The sequence below is a fragment of the Asterias amurensis genome, chromosome 5, assembly GCF_032118995.1.
Source record: "Asterias amurensis chromosome 5, ASM3211899v1".
Taxonomy (NCBI): domain Eukaryota; kingdom Metazoa; phylum Echinodermata; class Asteroidea; order Forcipulatida; family Asteriidae; genus Asterias; species Asterias amurensis.
In genome coordinates, this window is record NC_092652.1 from 4,093,358 (window position 1) to 4,117,769 (window position 24,412).

At 32.8% G+C, this 24,412-nt stretch overlaps 1 protein-coding gene across 9 annotated transcripts in view; it reads left to right on the plus strand.

Annotated features, from left to right (window-relative positions):
• LOC139937799 (diacylglycerol kinase beta-like) overlaps positions 1-18,873 on the plus strand; it is a 143,012-nt gene extending 124,139 nt beyond the window's left edge. For 7 of the 9 annotated variants that reach the window (XM_071933113.1, XM_071933115.1, XM_071933116.1 and 4 more), the window contains 12 exons: positions 1,209-1,322; positions 2,430-2,528; positions 4,581-4,640; positions 5,726-5,836; positions 6,994-7,142; positions 7,812-7,897; positions 8,412-8,501; positions 13,321-13,481; positions 14,845-15,000; positions 15,690-15,912; positions 17,100-17,281; positions 17,883-18,873. In XM_071933113.1, coding sequence (XP_071789214.1) covers positions 1,209-1,322; positions 2,430-2,528; positions 4,581-4,640; positions 5,726-5,836; positions 6,994-7,142; positions 7,812-7,897; positions 8,412-8,501; positions 13,321-13,481; positions 14,845-15,000; positions 15,690-15,912; positions 17,100-17,281; positions 17,883-18,014 — 1,563 coding nt within the window. In that variant the 3' untranslated portion in view covers positions 18,015-18,873. The remainder of the gene's footprint in view (positions 1-1,208; positions 1,323-2,429; positions 2,529-4,580; positions 4,641-5,725; positions 5,837-6,993; positions 7,143-7,811; positions 7,898-8,411; positions 8,502-13,320; positions 13,482-14,844; positions 15,001-15,689; positions 15,913-17,099; positions 17,282-17,882) is intronic. The other 2 variants (XM_071933109.1, XM_071933111.1) reach the window with 1 other exon arrangement.
• The last annotated feature ends 5,539 nt before the right edge of the window (positions 18,874-24,412 follow it).

Here is a 24,412-nt window from a genome sequence, read left to right on the forward strand (position 1 = left end):
GTGTCATGTTTTAAATTGGATTTTGATGTACTCAGCACTTCATTCCACCACCATCTGCATCCGTGTTTGTTGGGTTTCTGAGTCACTTTATAATCCAAAATTAAAGGTCCAAAAGAGGTAATTTCTCACTCAAGTAGTGAAAGACTTCAGGCCTGAGAAACCTTTTTAGACATTTTTCTTGCATTATTCCCCTTGCAACTTTGATGACCAATTGAGCCCATATTTTATGCATAATATGTTGGGATACACCATTGTGAGAATACTGGTCTTTGACAATTACCAAAGGTGTCCAGCCGTCGATTTCAAAAAATCTTCCTAACTTTAAGACTAATCTTAAGACGTAGGACGAGTCCCAACCCTGCACTGTAGCATGCAGACCCTAAGATAGACGAGTCCTAACTCTTTGTGAAATCGACCCAAGTGCCTTTAAGTTTTTAAGACAGCTGTGTTTCTTGGGTTTCTGTGAGTCATTTTCACCCAACATTGTTTAGGTTTGGATGTTGTGTTTCTGTTTATTTTCAGGTGGATAAGATAGACTTGGCACTCTGTACTTCAACATTATTAATGTTTTTATTTATTTATGGGGTTTCTGTATCATTTTGATGTACTTCATTCCCTAACTATCTACAGGGCCCAATTTCGTAGAGCTGCTTAAGCAGTAATTGGTGCTTAAACATGTTCTGCTAAGCAAAACTGAACAGGGTGCCAGTTTGGTGGAATGGTATTTTGGCTGGTAACCTTCTTCTTGTAAACATAATTTTGTTGTTCTTAGCTACTTTTGAGCTTAAAGGCAGTGGTCACTATTGGTAATTACTCAAAATAATTATTAGCAAAAAACCTTACTTGGTAACGAGTAATGGGGAGAGGTTGATAGCATAAAACATTGTGAGAAACGGCTCCCTCTGAAGTGACGTAGTTTTCGAGAAAAAAGTAATTTTCCACGAATTTGATTTCGAGATCTCAGATTTAGAATTTGAGGTCATGAAATCAAGCATCTGAAAGCACACAACTGTGTGACCAGGGTGTTTTTTCTTTTTCGTTGAGATACAGCAAGTGAGAAGACTGGTCTTTTACAATTACCAATAGTGTCCAGTGTCTTAAAGCTTGGCCCTGGTTTGTTTGTTGGGTTTCTTTATTCCAGCTATACATTTTGATGTAGTCTCATACTTCTTCACAGCCGTTTTGTTTCTGCATCTTTCTTATTTTAGGTGATGAACCACCACTGGGTGGAGGGAAACTGTCATGGAAAATGTGATCGCTGCAAGAAATCTATTAAGAGTTATGGTGTAACTGGTCTTCATTGTCGCTGGTGTAAGATCAGGGTAAGTAAAATTTACTCCAATAAGTGATTCACTACAGTGGTTTCTCTATAGTTTATCTAGGGGAGGGTAATCGGCACCACACAGGCATTTGGGGACCATGACCAAGTGGGTTAGAGTATCGAATTCAAGTTCTGGTGGTTTAGTCATCGGAGTGTGGGTTCAAATCCCGGTCGAGACACTTTTATCCTTGAGGGAGTATGAGTTCAGGTTGCCACAAGTTACTACCTTTGTGTTCATGACTATTTTGTAATTGGAATCTCTTTAACCTTCTTTAAATATTTGTTGAGCTACATTTGTTTTAGAAATATTTTAGCTAAGTTCTGGGATACAGTGTCTCTTCTTTAGATACAAATGTAAATGTATACAGTAAGGAAATATTAAACAGTAAAGAAATATGTGATGAGATCAAGCTAAATGAGTCGTTCGTTGGAGATATCGTTGTAGAGAAATCAGGCCAACAGTGATGAAATTAGCGAGAATTTTAGTTTTGTTTTAATTTAATTTAGTATTGGCAACTTCCTTCTTAATAAATGATAAAAACAAAGAGTTAAAATAAGCATTGAAAGAAAATGTGCCAAGACGTATGTTTTATAAATAACTCATCTTAAACACATTTTCCCCAGGTTCATTCTCTTGTATCTCTTGATGTTTCAACTTTCACAACTTGAATCAAAGAAGACATCAACACAGGGTTTTAACAGTATTAAAGCGTAGATTATTATCTTTTCGAATGTGTCAATAAACAACAAATTACCTGGGTTGACAAATTTTGCTTGATCGCATCACACCAGGGTCCAATTTCATAGAGCTGCTAAGCACAACAATTTGCTGAGCATGAAATGTTCGCCTTGATAAATACAGGATTTCCCAACCAAATTTCGAAGTGATTTTCAAGATAACCATACAACAGCTGAATACCAGTAACTAGGAAATGCAACAAAATGGCAATTTGGTTGGTAATCCTGTTTTTATCAAGGAAGAAATTTCATGCTAAGCAAATTTTTGTGCTTAGCAGCTCTTTGAAATTTGGCCATGGTTGGTGAAGGAATATTCTAGTAACTGGTTTACTTTCGATTCATTCTCTGTTATTCTCTATCTTGAATTCAGCTGCACAACAAGTGTGCGTCATTAGTCAAACCAGAGTGCAACATGGGAGAATTTAGAGACCACATCCTACCCCCTACTGCCATCTGCCCAGCTGTTTTGGTAGGTGCCCATACTCTATTGGATTTTTTTCCTGACTAAGACCGTGTCTGAAACGGCCACTTCGGCTACAGCTACGGCTAGATCGCGCGCGTCTGCCTATTCTTCAACACTGGCAGACGCACTGTATGATCAAGCTGTAGCTGTAGCCGAAGTCTCAGTTTCAAACACGGCCTTAGTGTCTTATTCAAACCTCAACTTTGACATTATGTAAAGTTCATCCTCTGTCAGCCAATTTAGAATTATGAGACATGGATTCAGAGCATAGAGTTATATATAAGAACTAGAGGGCGCACCGGTGATGCTACTTGCACTAACGCGATGGGACCGCAAGGAGACACGCGCACCATTCTGCAAGCGCGTACACGTTGGAGTTTGTGTTTATTGAACGCTGACGCGATGCTGTTTTGTCAACTAACAAAATGGCCGCACAAACACACGCTCTGGGATGCCTGTTTTGTCAACTTAGAAAATGGCCGCCTGTGCGCATGCCGGGTAGCGTATATAGGCCAGTGCGCCCTCTAGTTCTTATATATAACTCTATGATTCAGAGTTACTGGCAGTTGGTGTTGGAAAGGCCATTTATTCATCTTGCTTTTAAGTCTTGCGACTTATCAACTAACTTGCATGATTATCTTTCTTAACTTAGATCAGGTATGTTTATCTGATTTCATGTTTCTTATACTAATAAGTACCTCTGTCTTATTCATATTCATTATTAGTCGTCCCCCTAGCTCACAGTTCTTGGGGGGATAGATCCTTTTCTCATGCTGGCCCTTACTTTTGGAATACGGTAGCCAAACGGAAAGCCATATATGCAACATAAAAACAGATAGCTACTGTTTGTAAAAAGCGTTGCACAAATATTCAAACATGGTGTTGAATTTGTTAGAAACAAAGTAACCACTTATGGGAGGTATTTTATTTAAATTAAAGCCTGCAATTTTTAAAAATATTTGGGGGTTAGAACATAGTAACTCGATTGTATATTTTGCTAACATCTGGCTGTACATGCCAACCAGCTAAGTTTGTTGATCAATGATGAAAAGGTCAAGACGATGTGACCTATGTTTACATTTAAACCACCCTCTGTTGACAAAACACTGTATACGTCATGTTTCACCGGGCAAAAAGACGCGTAGTCATGGTAAGATTGGATACACTTTCAAGCTGGCTGCCAAAACACAAAGGTTTTGCCTGGCGGTATGCACGCGAATCTTGTTATGCTTTTTCGAGTGACGTTAGAGGTCACATCGTCTATAGGCCTACCACCCTCCTATCATCTCCTATCTTCTAACTGCTACAAAGATTTCCTGCCTATAATACACTTTCTCCATTCCAGTAACATGTGCTTGTCCTTTTTTGATATTTCACCTTTTGTGCATTTTGTCATTCCTGGACCTAGTTTCATAAAGCCCTTAAAGACACTGGACACTATTGGTAATTGTCAAAGACCAGTCTTCTCACTTAATGGTGTATCTCAACAATGAACATATGCATAAGATAACAAACCTGTGAAAATTTGAGCTCAATTGGTCGTCGAAGTTGCGAGATAATAATGAAAGAAAAAACACCCTTGTCACACGAAGTTGTGTGCTTTCAGATGCTTGATTTCGAGGTCTCGAAATCAAATTCGATGAAAATTACTTCTTTCTCGAAAACTACGTTACTTCAGAGGGAGCCGTTTCTCACGATGTTTTATACTATCAACCTCTCCCCATTACTCATTACCAAGTAAGTTTTTATGCTTTCTTTGCTAAGCAAAACTTGAGTCAAGCACCAGCCACAACAATGCAAACTTATTGTAATTTGGCCTGGTAACCTGATTCTGCTAAGCAATACTATTCTATGTTAAGCGACTTTTTAGTGCTTACAGGCTTTAATATGAAATTGGGTCCAGTATCAACATACGGTCATTCCTGTAACAACATTCCAGTATACAACATACATCTCAATCTAATCAATCTAACTGTCTGTTTGTCACACATGGCTCTCGTTCTTTCTATCCCATTTCTATCTATCTTTTATTTTCAATTTTCATCCATACATTTTTAGGGTCGGGTTAATTCTGTCCGAAAATCAACTCATGGCAAGTCTGCATCAGCCAATATTGAGGTAAGCTATTGTGTCATGACAAGTTGCTTTATTGTGTCATGACAAGTTGCTTTATTGTGTCATGACAAGATGCTTTATTGTGTCACGACAAGTTGCTTTATTGCGTCACATCAAGTTGCTTTATTGTGTCATGACAAGTTGCTTTATTGTGTCATGACAAGTTGCTTTATTGTGTCATGACAAGTTGCTTTATTGTGTCATGACAAGTTGCTTTATTATGTCATGACAAGTTGCTTTATTGTGTGAAGACAAGTTGCTTTATTATGTCATGACAAGTTGCTTTATTGTGTCATGACAAGTTGCTTTATTGTGACATGACAAGTTGCTTTATTGTGTCATTCTTTATTGTGTCATGACAAGTTGCTTTATTGTGTCATGACAAGTTGCTTTGACAGTCAGTGCAGTGAATAAAGAGAAAATAAATAAGGGAATAAAAGAGTGGCGACAAGTTTTTAAACAAGTTCTTTTGACAGCCGTTTAAAACCGGCAGGGTTGTGGCCGTGTGATAAAGGCCCGAGTCAAAAGCGAGAGCCCCTATCGCGCGGCCATGACCATGCAAGGTTTTAAATGGCCAGCCGTTTAAGAACGAGTCCCCTACTCTTTTTATTCCAATTAAAGATAGGCCCTTTGTGAAAAAGGAAACAAATGTTACAAGTAGCCCTGAGAACAATTTGTGACAAACTGTTTGTTTAGAGAATTCTTGAAGTTTGTATATTTTCAAAATTTTTTGTAAAATTCTTGATTGTGCGCGCTGGGTTGTGTGTGTGTGTGTGTACAAATAGATAATGCGCGGTTACCAGTAGCTATATATTGCGTTCCGCGTAAGTAAATTGGCATACATGAGCTTACATGCCCAAAACTGCTCATGCTATGACTTTATCAGCCGGTTAAACACCCCCACATGACATGCTCTCCACTAATAGGAATAGCAAAACTGTCGGGGGTATTTATGAAAGATATATTAAAAAAAACGTAATCATATAAAAGGGCAAAAAAATCACAGAAATGATATTTTTTCAAATTTTGGTATTTATAAATTTATTGCATTTAAATAATAAATGAATAATTCCCTTTATTTTGATCAGGAGAGAAGAAGTACCCTAACCCCTAAAGACAGTAACACATCTGAAGATGAAGGACCAAAGAAACTTGTAACGAGGACAGATTCAATGTCAATGGAAGGTCAAGGGTTACAGGTGAGATCAAATCTTGTGGACTTGACTATTAAGACTAGAGCAAGCTAGTCGAAATATTGAGGCCAATTAAGAACTCACTCTGCGGTAGTGTAGTTAATAACGATCCTATCAGCCTATTCGGAGTTCCAGCTGCGCATGTCTGTTACTGCTGACAACGTAATTTGTTTCTCTCCCATGACCTTTTGACAATACCCGCTGGTATTGTCAAACGATCACGGGAGATATACAAATTGCGTTGTCTCCAGTAACAGACATGCGCAGCTGCAATTCCGCATAGGCTTACATGTTTTAGCTAAAGTTAGTCCCAGCCGATTTTCTATATGCACCTTCTGCCCAGGTAGTTGTTAAAAAGCAGGACAGTTCTTTTCAGAACTGAGAAGTTTCCCGAAAATCTGAAAATCTACTCCTTCTGCCCAGGTAGTTGTTAAAAAGCAGGACAGTTCTTTTCAGAACTGAGAAGTTTCCAGAAAATCTGAAAATCTACTCCGCGGTAGTAGAATATATAGCAAGACAGTTCTTTAAAGACTAAAATCTTCCTGGCAAGTAGACACAAACAGTGTGTTACCTCAAATTTGGTTTGCGGTAACACCATGTGTGTGTCTACTTGCTGGATAGATTATGTTTTTTTGAGAACTTGTCTTGCTTTATGTTCTACTACACGGAGTAGGTTTTTCTGAATTTGTGAGACTTCCCTACTACCGCAGAGTAGATTTGCAGAATTTGGAAGACTTCTCAGTTCTAAAAAGAACTGTCCTGCTTTTTAAATACGAAGTATCGCGAAGACTTCTCAGTTTTAGAATTGCAGAGATCATGGGTTCGAATCCCACCTGAGTAATATGCCTTTGATTTTTTTCACAGTGTACAGTGCTTACACACATCGGTGTAAGGGTAAAACCAAAAGTTATTATAGACCTTATGCATTAACGTCATCCAGCCGCCATCTTAAAGGAAAAACGGTGACCAAACAATCGAGACGCACAGATTTGTACGTGCGGCGCACAGTATTGGCCAATGAACAACCTCCTTTTGACCTCCTGGTGAGGGCGCCCTACTGAAATGACGTCATGTGCATAAGGTCTATTGTAATCTATTATGCAAATTTTACATATATTTAATATTAAAAAAACATATTTCTCTCTTTTCTCTTTGTTGATCAGATTACTCCACTCCCAGGCTCGCATCCTTTAGTTGTTTTTATCAACCCTAAAAGTGGGGGTCGACAAGGAGAACGGATTATGCGCAAATTCCAGTACCTGCTCAATCCACGTCAGGTGTATGACCTCAGTAAAGGCGGCCCTATGCCTGGGTAAGAAGATATCATGTTTACTGAATGTGGCGTGTCATGGCCGAACGGTTAAGAGCACCGGATTCAAGCTCTGGTGCCAGAAGAGTGTGGGTTCGAGCCCCGGACGTGACACTTGCTACGCAAAATTGGGGAGGTAGTTATTACTGCTCTACCTGCCCGACTTTGGACTGATGATACCCAAGCCTACATCCGTATGGACTGTAAAAGGGGTAACCCTGTTTCAGCCCTAGGAGTAGGTGGCAACAGCCTCTGGAATAAAATAATTGTAGCCCACACCTTGAAGTGGCCTTCAGGCCGTGTGTGTCTGGCAACTTGCAATAAAAAATTAATAACAAAAAATGAATGCACAAACACTGGGTGCCAGACTCAGGCGTACACAACTTTTATTTTGACACAGTATTTTGTTGTTAAAGAAAGATACATTTAAAGGCACTGGGGCCGATTTCACAAAGCAAACAAATTCATCGCAAGACAAATTTTCAGTGTCACCAAAGTGATTTGTATTGTGACATCACACTTTACTTAGCAACTACAATTGATTTGCAGTTACGATCAATCTAAGCTCTTTGTGAAATCGCCGCCTAGACACCTTTGGTAATTGTCAAAGACCAGTATTTACACTTGGAATATTTCAGTTGTTGATACACTTTATTTTTTTTTCTCTTTCAGATTAAAATTTTTCAAAGATGTGAAGGATTTCCGGGTACTCTGTTGTGGTGGGGATGGAACAGTAGGCTGGGTACTAGACTGTATCGGTAGGTATTTGGGGATTAGACCGCTGTGTGTTAGCACTGTGTAATCGGTTCTTTCCCGAGTTCTTTGAGAAAAAAATCACAGGCATACTACTCGGGTTGGATTTGAACCTATGATCCTTACCATTCTAGCGCAGTGTTTTACCAACTTAGACCACTGAGATTGACCGACAGCTAGGGGCAGTTTGAATCTTATATTTAGCAACGTGTACAGCAATGATTTAATATATGTACATGTACATTACTTTCCCAGGTTCTGTTAAAAAAATCACTGGTATATTACTTGAGTATACAGTGCTACACACATCTGTGTAAGGGTTAATTCAAAATTAATATTCTTTATCCTTGAAGCAATTTTAACACAATTGTTTATGCTTTGCCTCAAAAACATAAGCACTGGCCGATTGTGTGACTTGTGTCTGAAAACTGCATGAAAAATATGAATGAGAGCAACTGCAAAATCCATCACAATGTGGAACAATATTGGAATGATTTTTGTTTGTGTTTTCAACCTCAGACAAACTGGGATTTGAACCTCGACCCCCTGTTGCTATCCTACCTCTGGGAACTGGAAATGATCTTGCTAGATGTCTCAACTGGGGAGGAGGTAAGAATAAATTCTCATTTATTTAGTGATGTTTTCAGGAACAAATTTTGTTATTTTTGAGAGAAGATCGTTTTCCATTCTGAGCAACAGAACTCTAGCATCATCCTTTTACTTTATAATTTAAAGGCAGTGGACACTATTGGTAATGTCTCAAAATAATAATTAGCATAAAACCTTTCTTGGAGACAAGTAATGGGGAGAGGTTGGTGGTATATAACATTGTGAGAAACAGCTCCCTCTGAAGTGCCATAGTTTTGGAGAAAGAAGTAATTTTCCACGAATTTGATTTCGAGACCTCAAGTTCAGAATTTGAGGTCTCGAAATCAACCATCTAAACGCACACAACTTCGTGTGACAAGGGTGTTTTCTTCTTTCATTATTATGTCGCAACTTTGATGACCGATTGAGCTCAAATTTTCACAGGTTTGTTATTTTATGCATATGTTGAGATACACCAACTGTGAAGGCTAGTCTTTGACAATTACCAATAGTGTCCACTGCCTTTAACCACTTTTTGAAAGTTGAATTTGAAACTGTGCATGGTGGAAGTATAACTGAGAGAGGTTTGCTGTTACACCAGGTGAACATCTCTTTTGAGTAATGTTGGTTCTATTCAAAACCAACACTTCTCAAAGAGTTATTCCCTTTTTAAGTCTATTTATTGACGCTTAGTCCAAACAACAAGCGATGAGTCTGGATGGTCTTATGTTCTTTCATGATTTGTTTTGTTTCGATAATTGGTTGTAATCTTGTTGTTTGTGCTGATTATCTAAATTTTTAATGTTTCTCTGTATTAGCGCCATGGAGCATTGTTTTCGATGGATATGGCGCTATATAAATTTTTACTATTATTATTATTATTATTATTATTATTATTATTATTATTATTATTATTATTATTATTATTATTATTATTATTATTATTATTATTATTATTATTATTATTATTATTATTATTATTATTATTATTATTATTATTACTATTATTACTATTATTACTATTATTACTATTATTACTATTATTACTATTATTACTATTATTACTATTATTACTATTATTACTATTATTACTATTATTACTATTATTACTATTATTACTATTATTACTATTATTACTATTATTACTATTATTACTATTATTACTACTATTACTACTATTACTACTATTACTACTATTACTACTATTACTACTATTACTACTATTACTACTATTACTACTATTACTACTATTACTACTATTACTACTATTACTACTATTACTACTATTACTACTATTACTACTATTACTACTATTACTACTATTACTACTATTACTACTATTACTACTATTACTACTATTACTACTATTACTACTATTACTACTATTACTACTATTACTACTATTACTACTATTACTACTATTACTACTATTACTACTATTACTACTATTACTACTATTACTACTATTACTACTATTACTACTATTACTACTATTACTACTATTACTACTATTACTACTATTACTACTATTACTACTATTACTACTATTACTACTATTACTACTATTACTACTATTACTACTATTACTACTATTACTACTATTACTACTATTACTACTATTACTACTTTTACTACTATTACTACTATTACTACTATTACTACTATTACTACTATTACTACTATTACTACTATTACTACTATTACTACTATTACTACTATTACTACTATTACTACTATTACTACTATTATTACTATTATTACTACTATTACTACTATTACTACTATTACTACTATTACTACTATTACTACTATTATTATTATTATTATTACTATTACTATTACTATTACTATTACTATTACTATTACTATTACTATTACTATTACTATTACTATTACTATTACTATTACTATTACTATTACTATTATTACTATTACTATTACTATTACTACTATTACTATTACTATTATTATTATTATTATTATTATTATTATTATTATTATTATTATTATTATTATTATTATTATTATTATTATTATTATTATTATTATTATTATTATTATTATTATTATTATTATTATTATTATTATTATTATTATTATTATTATTATTATTATTATTATTATTATTATTATTATTATTATTATTATTATTATTATTATTATTATTATTATTATTATTATTATTATTATTATTATTATTATTATTATTATTATTATTATTATTATTATTATTATTATTATTATTATTATTATTATTATTATTATTATTATTATTATTATTATTATTATTATTATTATTATTATTATTATTATTATTATTATTATTATTATTATTATTATTATTATTATTATTATTATTATTATTATTATTATTATTATTATTATTATTATTATTATTATTATTATTATTATTATTATTATTATTATTATTATTATTATTATTATTATTATTATTATTATTATTATTATTATTATTATTATTATTATTATTATTATTATTATTATTATTATTATTATTATTATTATTATTATTATTATTATTATTATTATTATTATTATTATTATTATTATTATTATTATTATTATTATTATTATTATTATTATTATTATTATTATTATTATTATTATTATTATTATTATTATTATTATTATTATTATTATTATTATTATTATTATTATTATTATTATTATTATTATTATTATTATTATTATTATTATTATTATTATTATTATTATTATTATTATTATTATTATTATTATTATTATTATTATTATTATTATTATTATTATTATTATTATTATTATTATTATTATTATTATTATTATTATTATTATTATTATTATTATTATTATTATTATTATTATTATTATTATTATTATTATTATTATTATTATTATTATTATTATTATTATTATTATTATTATTATTATTATTATTATTATTATTATTATTATTATTATTATTATTATTATTATTATTATTATTATTATTATTATTATTATTATTATTATTATTATTATTATTATTATTATTATTATTATTATTATTATTATTATTATTATTATTATTATTATTATTATTATTATTATTATTATTATTATTATTATTATTATTATTATTATTATTATTATTATTATTATTATTATTATTATTATTATTATTATTATTATTATTATTATTATTATTATTATTATTATTATTATTATTATTATTATTATTATTATTATTATTATTATTATTATTATTATTATTATTATTATTATTATTATTATTATTATTATTATTATTATTATTATTATTATTATTATTATTATTATTATTATTATTATTATTATTATTATTATTATTATTATTATTATTATTATTATTATTATTATTATTATTATTATTATTATTATTATTATTATTATTATTATTATTATTATTATTATTATTATTATTATTATTATTATTATTATTATTATTATTATTATTATTATTATTATTATTATTATTATTATTATTATTATTATTATTATTATTATTATTATTATTATTATTATTATTATTATTATTATTATTATTATTATTATTATTATTATTATTATTATTATTATTATTATTATTATTATTATTATTATTATTATTATTATTATTATTATTATTATTATTATTATTATTATTATTATTATTATTATTATTATTATTATTATTATTATTATTATTATTATTATTATTATTATTATTATTATTATTATTATTATTATTATTATTATTATTATTATTATTATTATTATTATTATTATTATTATTATTATTATTATTATTATTATTATTATTATTATTATTATTATTATTATTATTATTATTATTATTATTATTATTATTATTATTATTATTATTATTATTATTATTATTATTATTATTATTATTATTATTATTATTATTATTATTATTATTATTATTATTATTATTATTATTATTATTATTATTATTATTATTATTATTATTATTATTATTATTATTATTATTATTATTATTATTATTATTATTATTATTATTATTATTATTATTATTATTATTATTATTATTATTATTATTATTATTATTATTATTATTATTATTATTATTATTATTATTATTATTATTATTATTATTATTATTATTATTATTATTATTATTATTATTATTATTATTATTATTATTATTATTATTATTATTATTATTATTATTATTATTATTATTATTATTATTATTATAATAACCCCTTTACTCATGATTGGACTCAAACTAAGCCTAACAGGTTTGATACCTTTAGTTGATCAAGTTTTTGGCTATGATATGAATCCTTACTCAATTTGAATTTCAATTCAATTCAATACATCAACATTTATTTCCACCAAGAAAAATCACTTTAGAAACACAAAACAATTGAGACAATAAAACTACTAAGTGGAGACATTTCACAAGAAGGCGAAGCTTATAAACGGAATGCCTTAAACACAAACAAAAAATATAGAATGAAGATGTATTTAATATAATTTACCTGTAGAAGTTTTAGTTTCAATAATTGTAAGTTTTTGAGAGAGAAAAAAAAGTGAAAATCACAGAACAATGTTTTCAGGAGAGTCACGTAAACCGGTTGTACTAGTATAACAGTTTTTGTCTCACTGATACAATTTTTTTTCTTTGTGAAATATTGTTTTACTCATTTCTCAAAAACTACAGCTTATCAAGTAATATTTGAAGAGAAGCTTTCGACTATCATTATCTTTAAACCGTGTAAGTTTAACACAAATCTGTGTCTGTTTATGTTTTGTGTCTTACAAAAAGTACCTTTAAACCTTGTCCATTTTCTAGGATTTGATGGGGGTAGCCTAACAAGTATTCTCAACGACATGCAAGTTGCGGAGGACATGTTCCTTGATCGATGGCATATTGAGTTCAGTACGACCAGTACGGATGAGCAGGGTGACCCTGTGCCCTATAATATCATCAACAACTATTTCTCAATTGGAGTGGTGAGCGTCCATTTTTATTATTGTAGCAAACATAAGCAAGTAGCATCTATAAGGGCCTTGTAACACCAGGGGTCGATTTCACAAAGATTTAGGACTAGTCCCAACTTAGGACTAGTCCTAGGAGATATGAAAAACGTATGGCTAATCCTAAGTTAGGACGAGTAACTCGTCCTAACTCGAGATAAGACTAGTCTTAACTCTGTGTGAAATCCACCCCTGGCAACTTTTCTTTACAGGCAACTTGGAGGCAACCAACTGCAGTGCATACTACAGGACCACATGGTAGCATATGAGTCATTTTTCAAACATTGTCTTATGATCCAAAAGAAAATTGGTGAACATTCAAATGTGAATGGATTTTCTTTTTTGAGATTGCCTGGACCTGGTTGCCTGTATAAGTTGCCTCGTGTGTTTGATATTTGAGTCTCCTGACGATGACTAGAGCAAGCTAGTCGAAACGTTGAGACCACTGCTGCACCACTGCTGCAGTGATGCACCACTTATTGCATGGTTTCCCCTTGCAGTCGCTTGTGATGAAGCTGTCCAAACCAGGCCTGATACTTCACGGAGGCAACGAAGGTCATTGCCTTGGTGCCCTTGAAATGCTACAGTACAAATTTACAATTTCCTTATAGGGTGCCCTTTGCCAAACAGAAAATGCCTTGGTGCCCTTGCCCTTTCAAGAATGAAGCATACAGGCCTGCGCCACAAAGGCCTCAACAAAAGGCTACTTGCCCCTGTTTATGAAACATTTACTTTTTGTATAGGAACATAGGATGCATCTATTGCCTCTGTTTTTAAAGACACTGGACACTTTTGGTAATTGTCAAAGACCAGTCTTCTCACTTGGTGTATCTCAACATTAGCATAAAATAACAAACCTGTTAAAATTTGAGCTCAATTGGTCGGGGAAGTTGCGAGATAATGAAAGAAGAAAAAACACTTGTCACACGAAGTTGTGTGATTTCAGATACTTGATTTCGAGACCTCAAAATCTAATTCTGAGGTCTCAAAATAAAAAAATGTGAAAAAATTACTTCTTTCTCGAAAGCTACATCCCTTCAGAGGGAGCCGTTTCTCACAATGTTTTATACTATCAACCTCTCCCCATTACTCGTTACCAAGTGAGGTTTTATGCCAATAATTATTTTGAGTAATTACCAATAGTGTCCACTGCATGCCTTTAATTGTTAACAAGTAACCAGAATTTGACGTCAAGTCTTTGGGGTTTTCTTGTTGATTTATTTTACTATCATGTATTTCATGGCTAAAGTTTACTTTCTCAACAATGCCAATAGTTATTTTGAGTAATTACCAATAAAAATAACCTTTAAAAATAATATTTTTTTGTTTTGGGATATAGGATGCATCTATTGCTCACCGATTCCACACCATGAGAGAGAAACACCCCGAGAGATTCAACAGTCGAATGAAGAATAAACTCTGGTACTTTGAGTTTGGTACGTCAGAAACATTTGCAGCTACTTGCAAGAATCTTCACGAGGACATTGACATTATGGTAAGTACATGAATTGTTGTCAAGATGCATCTAAAGCCTTGGTTTAAAGGAACACGTTGCTTTGGATCGGTCGAGTTGGTCTTTGAAAGTTTTTGTTATAAAATTGATATGGTTAGAAAGATGTTGTAAAAGTAGAATACAATGATCTACACAAATATGCCCCAAAATTGTGTGGTTTTCGTTTTACCTCGTCGACTAACACGGTCGGCCATTTATGGGAGTCAAAAAGTTGACTCCCATAAATGGCCGACCGTGTTAATTCGCGACGTAAAATGAAAACCGTGCAATTTTGAGTGATACTTGTGTGGATCATTATATTCTACTTTTAAAACATCTTTCCAACCATATACATTTCATAACAAACTGTTTCAAACGCTTTTTTATAGACCAACTCGTCCGATACAAGGCAACGTGTTCCTTTAAGGCCCCCAATCATGCTGCCCTATAACAGGTACCCGTTTACCTTTCAATTAAGAGAAGCATTTACAGTTACACATGTAAGTGACTTGCTCAAAGAGTAAGACACAAGTCTCACGACTTGGATGTGAACCCACACCCTGTTGACTTAATTCCAGGCGTGTGCAATTTGTTTACTGTCCTTGCTGTTTTGTTATTTCTGTATTTTGTATTGTTCTTTTTTGTTATGTCAAATAAATAATAATAATATGAATATTACTACCAATAATTAGTGCGATGGAGTGTCTCTGGATCTTGCCAACGGTCCGTCTCTGGAAGGAATCGCTGTTTTAAACATCCCCAGTATCTATGGTGGGTCCAACCTCTGGGGAGACACACCAAGCGGGAAGAAACGCAAACGCCTCGCTAAGAAAGCTCAGAAGAGACGAGAGAGCGAAGGTCACTCTGCCATTAGCGGAACACAATCGGGCATCGACCTCACCCTCGCTAAACAATGTAGGTTAAGCTCTTAGTTAGCATAAAACCTTACTTGATAACGAGTAATGGGGAGAGGTTGATAGTATACAACATTGTGCGAAACAGCTCCCTCTGAAGTAACGTAGTTTTCGAGAAAGAAGTAATTTTCCACGAATTTGATTTCGAGACCTCAGAATTAGATTTAATTAAAGGTATTTCTGTGGTTACAGTACACAATCAGGCATCGACCTCACCCTCGCTGAACAATTTTAGGTCAAGCTCTCGGTTGTTTTCTGACATTTTAATTTCTTTCTAACAGCGTAATAATAATAATAAAAGGCTCTGCACACTGTTGGGAATTACCCAAAATAATTGTTAGCATAAAAACTTACTTGGTAACGAGCATTGGAGAGCTGTTAATGTAGTATAAAATATTGTGAGAAATGGTTCCCTGTGAAATAATAAGAGAAAGAGGTAATTTGCAACTCAAATATAAAATAATTCAGGAATGAAACGTTTTTTAGGCTTCTAAAAGCACAGAAATTTGGGCGACAAGGGATTTTTCTTTCATTATTCTCTTGCAACTTTGATGACCAAGAGGACAGATCTTTTTAGAACTGAGAAAAAAATAAGAATATCTTATAAAGTCTTATATAGTGCATGTATCTACCAAACAAGGTATTCAAGACGCTGGGTATATACAAACTTTCAGAAAGAGAGGTTATTGCAGTGATGAATTCTGAGACCCAATTATGTAGCACCTTATAAGGGTTTACAAGGTGCTACGGCGCATACAGCAGCCACAGCCAGGAACACCAGGGCGAACCCCTTCTCTTTTCGATAAGTGCACTGGGTTCTTTTACATGCATAACACAACACATGGGACCAACGGCTTTACGACCCATCTAAAGGACGAAGCAATGGTTAAGTCTCTTGCTTAAGGACACAAGTGTCACGGCTGGAGATTCGAACCCACACTCTGCTGATCAGAAAGACCAGAGTTTGAATTCGGTGCTCTTAACCGCTCGGCCACGACACTCCCGAACTCGGAAATCTACTCTGCGATAGTAGAATATAATGCAAGACAAGTTCTTGAAAGAACATAATTTACCCAGCAAGTAGATACACACATGGTGTTATCGCAAACCCAAATATATTTTGATACCTATCATGCAATGCCTCAAATTCCATATACATTTAACTCTGTTTCATTGTTATGTCTCCAGCTATTGGTGATAAACTGATAGAAGTGATCGGTTTGGAGAGTGCTCTGCACGCTGGACAGGTGAAAGCTGGAATTCGCTCCTCGGGTCGTCGGCTAGCTCAGTGTTCTACAGTAACAATCCGAATATTAAAGCGATTTCCAATGCAGATTGATGGAGAACCATGGTTGCAGCCACCTTGCACGGTAAAGAAAAATAACAATAACAACATTAAAAAAAAAAAATTAATTGGGCTCTTTTTAATGTTTTTTTTGGTGCTCTTTTTAATGTTTTTCTGCCACAAATTTGTTGCTTTATACATTAGATATTTCATTCTTTTTTGTAATATAGTAATATTTTTGTAAACTGCTAATTTCAGCTTTTAGTCGCTGTATTGCAGTGTTTATAATAATAATAATAATAATAATAATAATAATAATAATAATAATTATTATTAAAGGCACTGGACAATGTTGGTAATTACTCAATGTAATTTTTAGCATGAAAAAAACTTACTTGGTAACGAGCAATGGAGAGCTGTTGATAGTATAAAACATTGTGAGAAACGGCTCCAACAAAGCTTTTGAGAAAGAGGTAACTTCTCACTGAAATGTTTGAATTTGAAAAATACTTCAGGCCTGAAGCCTTTTATAGGCATCTGATTGTTTTTTCTTCCATTATTCTCTTGCAACTTTGGTGACCAATTGAGTTCAGAAAGTGGATGTTATTTATCCCTGATGCAATTATTTCATAAATCATTTTCAAATAGTCATTTTATTGAAGCCTAATTTTTTTTTATGATTCCAGATTGCAATCACCCACAAGAATAGCACCCCAATGCTCTATGGACCCCCACCAAAAAGGAGCTTTCCAGGACTTCGTAGTCTCTTTACTCGACCAAGCATATCCGAAGAAGATCCTAGTGACACTCGGATTTAGCAATTGTGACATCATTGACCAATCAGTCTCGCTAAAGAAAGGACGAACTGGACTGACAAAGTATGACAAGCAACAACAGTAAGGACAACATCAATGCCGACCAAATACTCTTGGGCCCAATTTCATAGAACTGCTTAAGCAGGAAAGATTGAACGCCATTTTGTAGAGTCTTGACTCTTGACTCCACAAAATGGCCGTCCGTGTTACTTCGCAAAGTAAAAGGAAAACCATGCAATTTCGAGGCATGTTTGTATGGATCATTGTATTCTACTTTTAAAACATCTTTCTAACCATACATGTTTGCATTTTAAAACTAAGGGTTTCGAACGCTTTTCATGGACCAACTCAACAAATCCAAGGCAACGTGTTCCTTTAAAGATTTTCTGCAAAGCACAAAGCAGCAGGATACCAGTCATAAACGGTACATGTGACATGGTATTTTGGCTGGTAACCTAATACCGCTAAGCATACTTGTTTTGTGCTTAAGCAGCTCTATGAAATTAGTTTCTGGACTCGTACTAAGAACAACGTGTGACATTGTAATATGACTTGTTCCTACCAAAAGAAGAAAAAAAAGAGTCAAACTTTTCATGTAAAAACAAAATGCTTTCTACTCTGATGGCATTTTAGTTGTGACAAAGTAGTATACATGTATCTCATTAGTTAAGAAAGGTATCAGTGAAGTTGTTAAGGAAATGTATTGATCCTTGTGCAAACTTTGCTACAAATATAAACAAACATACCATTATAATAATAATAAATCATCTTTTTTTATATTACTTTATCCATCACAAAGAAGTAAACAAGGTTCAGAAACAAAAGGAATATTTCCCAGTTATTCTATTGCATCCATATACATGTATATAAACAATAAATCCAGGACGGATTAATTAATTTAAAAAGAACCTGTTCAAGTCATCAATGGTCCCATTTAGTATAGCAGAATTCCAATAAATGCAAGACAGAACAATTTATTCAAAAAGGACCTGATCATTGCAGGGCAAGTTCGATCAGCGACCATTTGTCAACCACTAGTCAATGTTCCGTGGTTACCTTTGCATGAAATACATACTGGGTACCATGCAAAATTGCCAAATGGTCGACAATAGTCAACTATAGTCCGATGATAGAACTTGCTCCTAGTGGTTAAAAACACCAAACTCAAGTGCTCTGGTATTTTTGATCAGCAGAGTGTGGGTTCGAATCCCAGTCGTGACACCAGTGTACTTAAGCAAGGCACTTTACCATGATGCTTCGTCGTTCAGATGGGATGTAAAGCCATTAATGCACATAAAAGAACCTAATGCTTTTATCAAAAAGAGAAGGGGTTCGCCCCGGTGTTCCTTGTTTGATTGGCAGCATATTGTGCAACAGTACCTTGTAAACCATTAATTACATGGTTCTATGATAAATGAGTAGGTCTCATACTTCAAAAACGTAGTCCCACACACCTTGCAAGAAAATACTAAAGGTTGAAGGTTGAGTGACAAATATAAGAGCACAAAATGAGAAGCCACTATTATTATTATTATTATTATTACTATTATTATTATTGTTTTTATTTTTATTCACCTTTTTATTTTTATTCACCTTAATATAGGAAAAGTCAAATAAATGCTTGACAGAACAGCTAATTCAAATAGAACCTGTCAAGTTATCAATCATCTGCCTCATATAATTCTGTTTCCCCAGAAATCCATGATGGAACAATTAATCTAAGAAGAACTCATCATCTTGAAGTGTTTTTGTGTACAGCTTGTCTTAGCTCAGCTTTATGACGGAACATGTCACATTATAATCTAAACAACAACTTGATAAGTCTTGAAATAGTTTTTGTAAAATTATATTTTTCTTGTGACTTCACTGCTTATGTTCTGTATAAGAACAGGACACCAACAAAAAAAAACTATTTTTTAATTTGTTTACAATTAAGCCTTATTAATCTTGAATCTTGGGGATTAGAGGAATATTTCAGTGTAAAAGTGTAACCAATTTAACAGGCATGTCATAAAGAGGGAAACAAAATATTAGTTCTTAAAAATTATAAACGGATTTAAATGATAGCATGTAACACATGTATGTGAATATATTTTTAATTTAGTATAGAGTTAGACACCTGGAGATTATGAATGCACATATTTTCTGAAGTATTGGCCTGTGATATTTAGGTGTTTATTTAGCCCTTAATTTTTATTGACTTATGTTTTAAATTATTTATTTTACTTTATTTATTTTTTGGCAGGTAAAACAAAAATCGTGGGGCTTCCATCCACTTGGTTGCCCTATTTCTGAATTGTCAAAGAGAATGATAATATTGAGAAATCCATACCTTAATTCTACATTACCATAATTTTATATTCTGTTATTATTATAACAGAAATCCTTGAGACTTTTAAAACAATTTTATTTCAAATCATCAGCATTACCTCATAGTAGGTTTAGTAATGATTCAGTATTTAGGTTTAGTCTTACGATTGAAGTTATAGCCCAGGTCAAAATTCAAGTTGAACCTAGTTAAACTGGGTTTAACTGGAACTAGTTGAAACCAGTTGATAAACTAGTTAAACACAGTTAAAACCAGTTGGTTTAATATGGAAAATGGACAGAAACCAACTGGTTTATAATTTCAACCTAGTTGAACACAGTTAAACCTAGTCCAAACCAGTTGGTTAATATGGAAAATGGACAAGTTTGATCACTATCCAGTTGAACCAGTTGACCCCAGTTAACTAGGTTCAACTGGAATTTTGACCTGGGAGGAACTGGACTGAGCTAAGAATGAAAGAGAATAGACCGATCCATTAAGCTCCGCCCCCATTGCATATTGACCAATCACAACCCAAGTTATGAAGAGTTTGGTGAAATCGACGGCTGTTTATGTACTGCCTCGTATAACTGGTCGCTGGTCCTACACTACTCTAAAGAGATATTCACAAAACAACTCCCAATTTTTTTTAAACTACCAAGTAATAGTTAACGATAGATTCTGAAACTTTTAGACTTGTAATGTATTGATATATACTTAATGTGCAGCACCCAGGCAAAGCGTTATTGGTATGGTATTTTAGGTTGGTATAGTTGCCAATTGTCTATAGTAGGATTCCTGTGAATGTTTTTAAATTTGTTACTTGCGTTAAACTATTTAAGGGGATCTGTTTCTAATCTGATACACTTCTTCAATGACATCAGTCGCACCTTGTACACAGTAATGTTAGTTTAAAGCCATTGGACACTTTCTGAACAGAAACAAAATTAAAAGTACCCAGATTTACAAATAACTTACAGTAATGGTGAAAGACTTCTCTTGAAATATTATTCCATGAAATGCTTTACTTTTTGAGAAAACATTAAAACAATATCGAGAATTACTGATTTATTTTAAACACATGTCATGACACGGCGAAATGTGCTGAAACAAGGGTGGGTTTTTCCGTTTTTTTTCTCTCCTGACTCCGATGACCGATTGAGCCTAAATTTTCACAGGTTTGTTATTTTATATTTAAGTTGTGATACACAAAGTGTGGGCTTTGGACAATACAGTTTACCGAAAGGGTCCAATGGCTTTAAGGTTATCACATGAAATAAAATCACAATTTCATTAGATCTTTTTCCAGTTGCAATGTTCCTGCGAAAATGTTATATTAAAACCTACAATGACAACACAGGTTCTACAACATAAGGAAAAATGGTTCTATTTACTGTTTCAATTCAAGAGCTACATTAAGTGGATCTTTTTTTTTTTTACACAGTAAGAATATCTTTCACACTTTTATAACCCAAACTTTGCTTTACGTTAGAGTTGTTCAGTCGAACGGTTACTTTTGCCATAGTTTAATGAATTAACCATACAGACGCAACTACTGTTATAAAAATGTCACATATCTTTTCCTCTTCTAAGTAACGCAATGTAGATATTTTGTTTTGTCATAATATGGTGTTTTTATTTTCTGTCAAAAATGCTTGTGATGGCTTTTTTTGTTGTGAAAAAAAAATGTACCTACTTCAAAGTTTATTTTTACTAAGTTAAACAAAATGGGTAGAAATAAAATAATATATACATTTTTCATTGAAGTTTATGCTTGGTTAATTAGTAATTTTGTCTTTATTCAACCCATAATCATTTAAAAGTTACCCAGGCAATTTCCATTGTGGTTTTTAATATGTGATATTCTTTTATAATAGTTTGTCTGAAGTTGTGACAAAGTTACTTGTTTTATTTTGTGTTTTCCACCGAATAGTTTTGATGGGTAAGGATTTTAATTTAAGTGTTGATTTTCTTTTTTTGCATTGTTGGAAGCACTCTCGTCATGTCAGTTATACAAACAAATCTAGGAATATTTTTTTTTTAATATGAATTATTCTTCAAAATACTTGCAACATTTTCCTGATACACAGTATATGTTGCTATAATAACAGTGCAATTTGTGTCCTTCGCTTACAGCTTATACTAGTTAATAGGCAAAACAATGCATACATTTGTAAATGCAAAATTAGGCCGCGCCCAATTGGTGGCTGTGGCTACGACCGTTGCCAGGGGTGTTGCTAAGGGCGTCCTATACTTCAATGCATAATGACGCGGCGATCTGGCCGTAGCCGTAGCCGTAGCCGCCAATTCGGATCCGGCCTTATATCAGTAGTTCTATGTTTTATCACAGACAATGTACATAATATTTATATTTATTGAATATTAGCTACAAAGGGTATCATAGTATCTCACTTTCCACAATACATATAAATAAATAGTTTACAAACATTTCTCTTCAGGTAATTATGTACATGTTCTCTTCCCACTGCTGGGTTTGCCTTCTATGTCCATTTCTCTAAAAATACCAAGCATTTGATCGATTCCTAAATGAAAATTCATAAAGAAACGTTTTGAGATAGTGGTATACTTTAAAGACTAACTAATTACAAACAACCAATGCATGAGCTGTAGCTACAACTTCAATGCATGTATCTACAACTACTTCATCAGATGCAATAGAGGGAGACAATTAGCCAAGTACCAGTGCAAGAAGGTTACCAGTGAATGATTCAGTAACAAAGGCCCTTTACAAAACCACGGCTTCGACTCCAGATTTGGCTCAGGCTAGCTTGGCCCTGCGGTTGTTTTGACAATTGCACGTGCTTTGCGTATGCGCTCAGGGCTTCAGACGAGAGAACGGAGCCTGAAGCCGAATCCAAAGCCGAAGCCGTGGATTCGTGTTTGCCAAACTGCCAGAGGGTTATCTGGGTGTCTCTTGGACAACCTGTTTAAAATTTGGGCACCATGTTGTAAATGTCATGTAAATATATTTTAAGTGAACAAATTTGACACCCAGTTTTTAAAATTCCAGCAACTTTAGTCACCCTTTCACCAAATCCTGTCTGAAAACCTAGTTCAGTAACAAAGGGCAGAGATGGTGAATATAGAGCATCTCTTCCTGGTTGTAGGACAGGAAAACAAGGTCCCTAATCAATCCAATGGAGGCTCTTGATGATCTTTGGTTCAGAAGCTTCCCTTCAAACCAGTCTCTGAACACTCCGCTAAAACAATGACAACATTAAGAAATCCTAAGCCATTGATTTATGTATGTTGTTTCTGATGTCCAACTTGTGGTTGTTTATCCGTTGTCATAGCGACTGTCCAGTTTGTCCTATGTCCACTGCTGAGGGACAATGTTTACAGGAGATGTAACATATTAAATGTAATTTTTTCGCCTGAGGGTTTGCCACATTTGTTTTTCGTTTGCCCTTTTTATACCAAAATGAGTTGGTGATTAGTGTAGTTATGTATTACCAATCTAAGATTTATGTATACAGAATCAGTGTCGTAACCATAGGGGGGGGGGGGGGGGTGGCTGGTGAGAAACTCCTTGCCCTTGCCCATCCCCCTCCCTCCCCCTAAAAACAAACAACTGAATGAGATCAAAACCATGCATAAATGAATGGTTCAAAACAATTAATATAATTAACGACCCTCCCCACAATGAATAAAATGAAATAATATAAAATAAAAGTGTAAGAATAATATCTTTACCTCAAACATTTAAATGTCCACTTTACTATACAGTAAAGAAATTAATTTTAATGGGGGTTATGAGTCACCTTGACACAAAAATGTGAGCTTCATGTATCTGTTTTTACTATTAGAAGGCCAAAGACCATTGAAGGGCCCAATTTCGTAAAGCTGCTTAGCGGCCGATTTTTGTGCTTACTGTACGATTTCCATTTCATAGCGCTGCTTACCGTAAGCAGATAAAATCGCATGCTAATGTTCCGGTGCTCACTGCTCGAAAATAAATGACGTAACAATGCAAACTCATAATTAACGCGCAAAATGGCCGCGTAATTTTTCTGGTAACCTGTGAAATACACTTGCACCGTAGCACCGTTTTTCTGCTACAGTAAGCACAAAA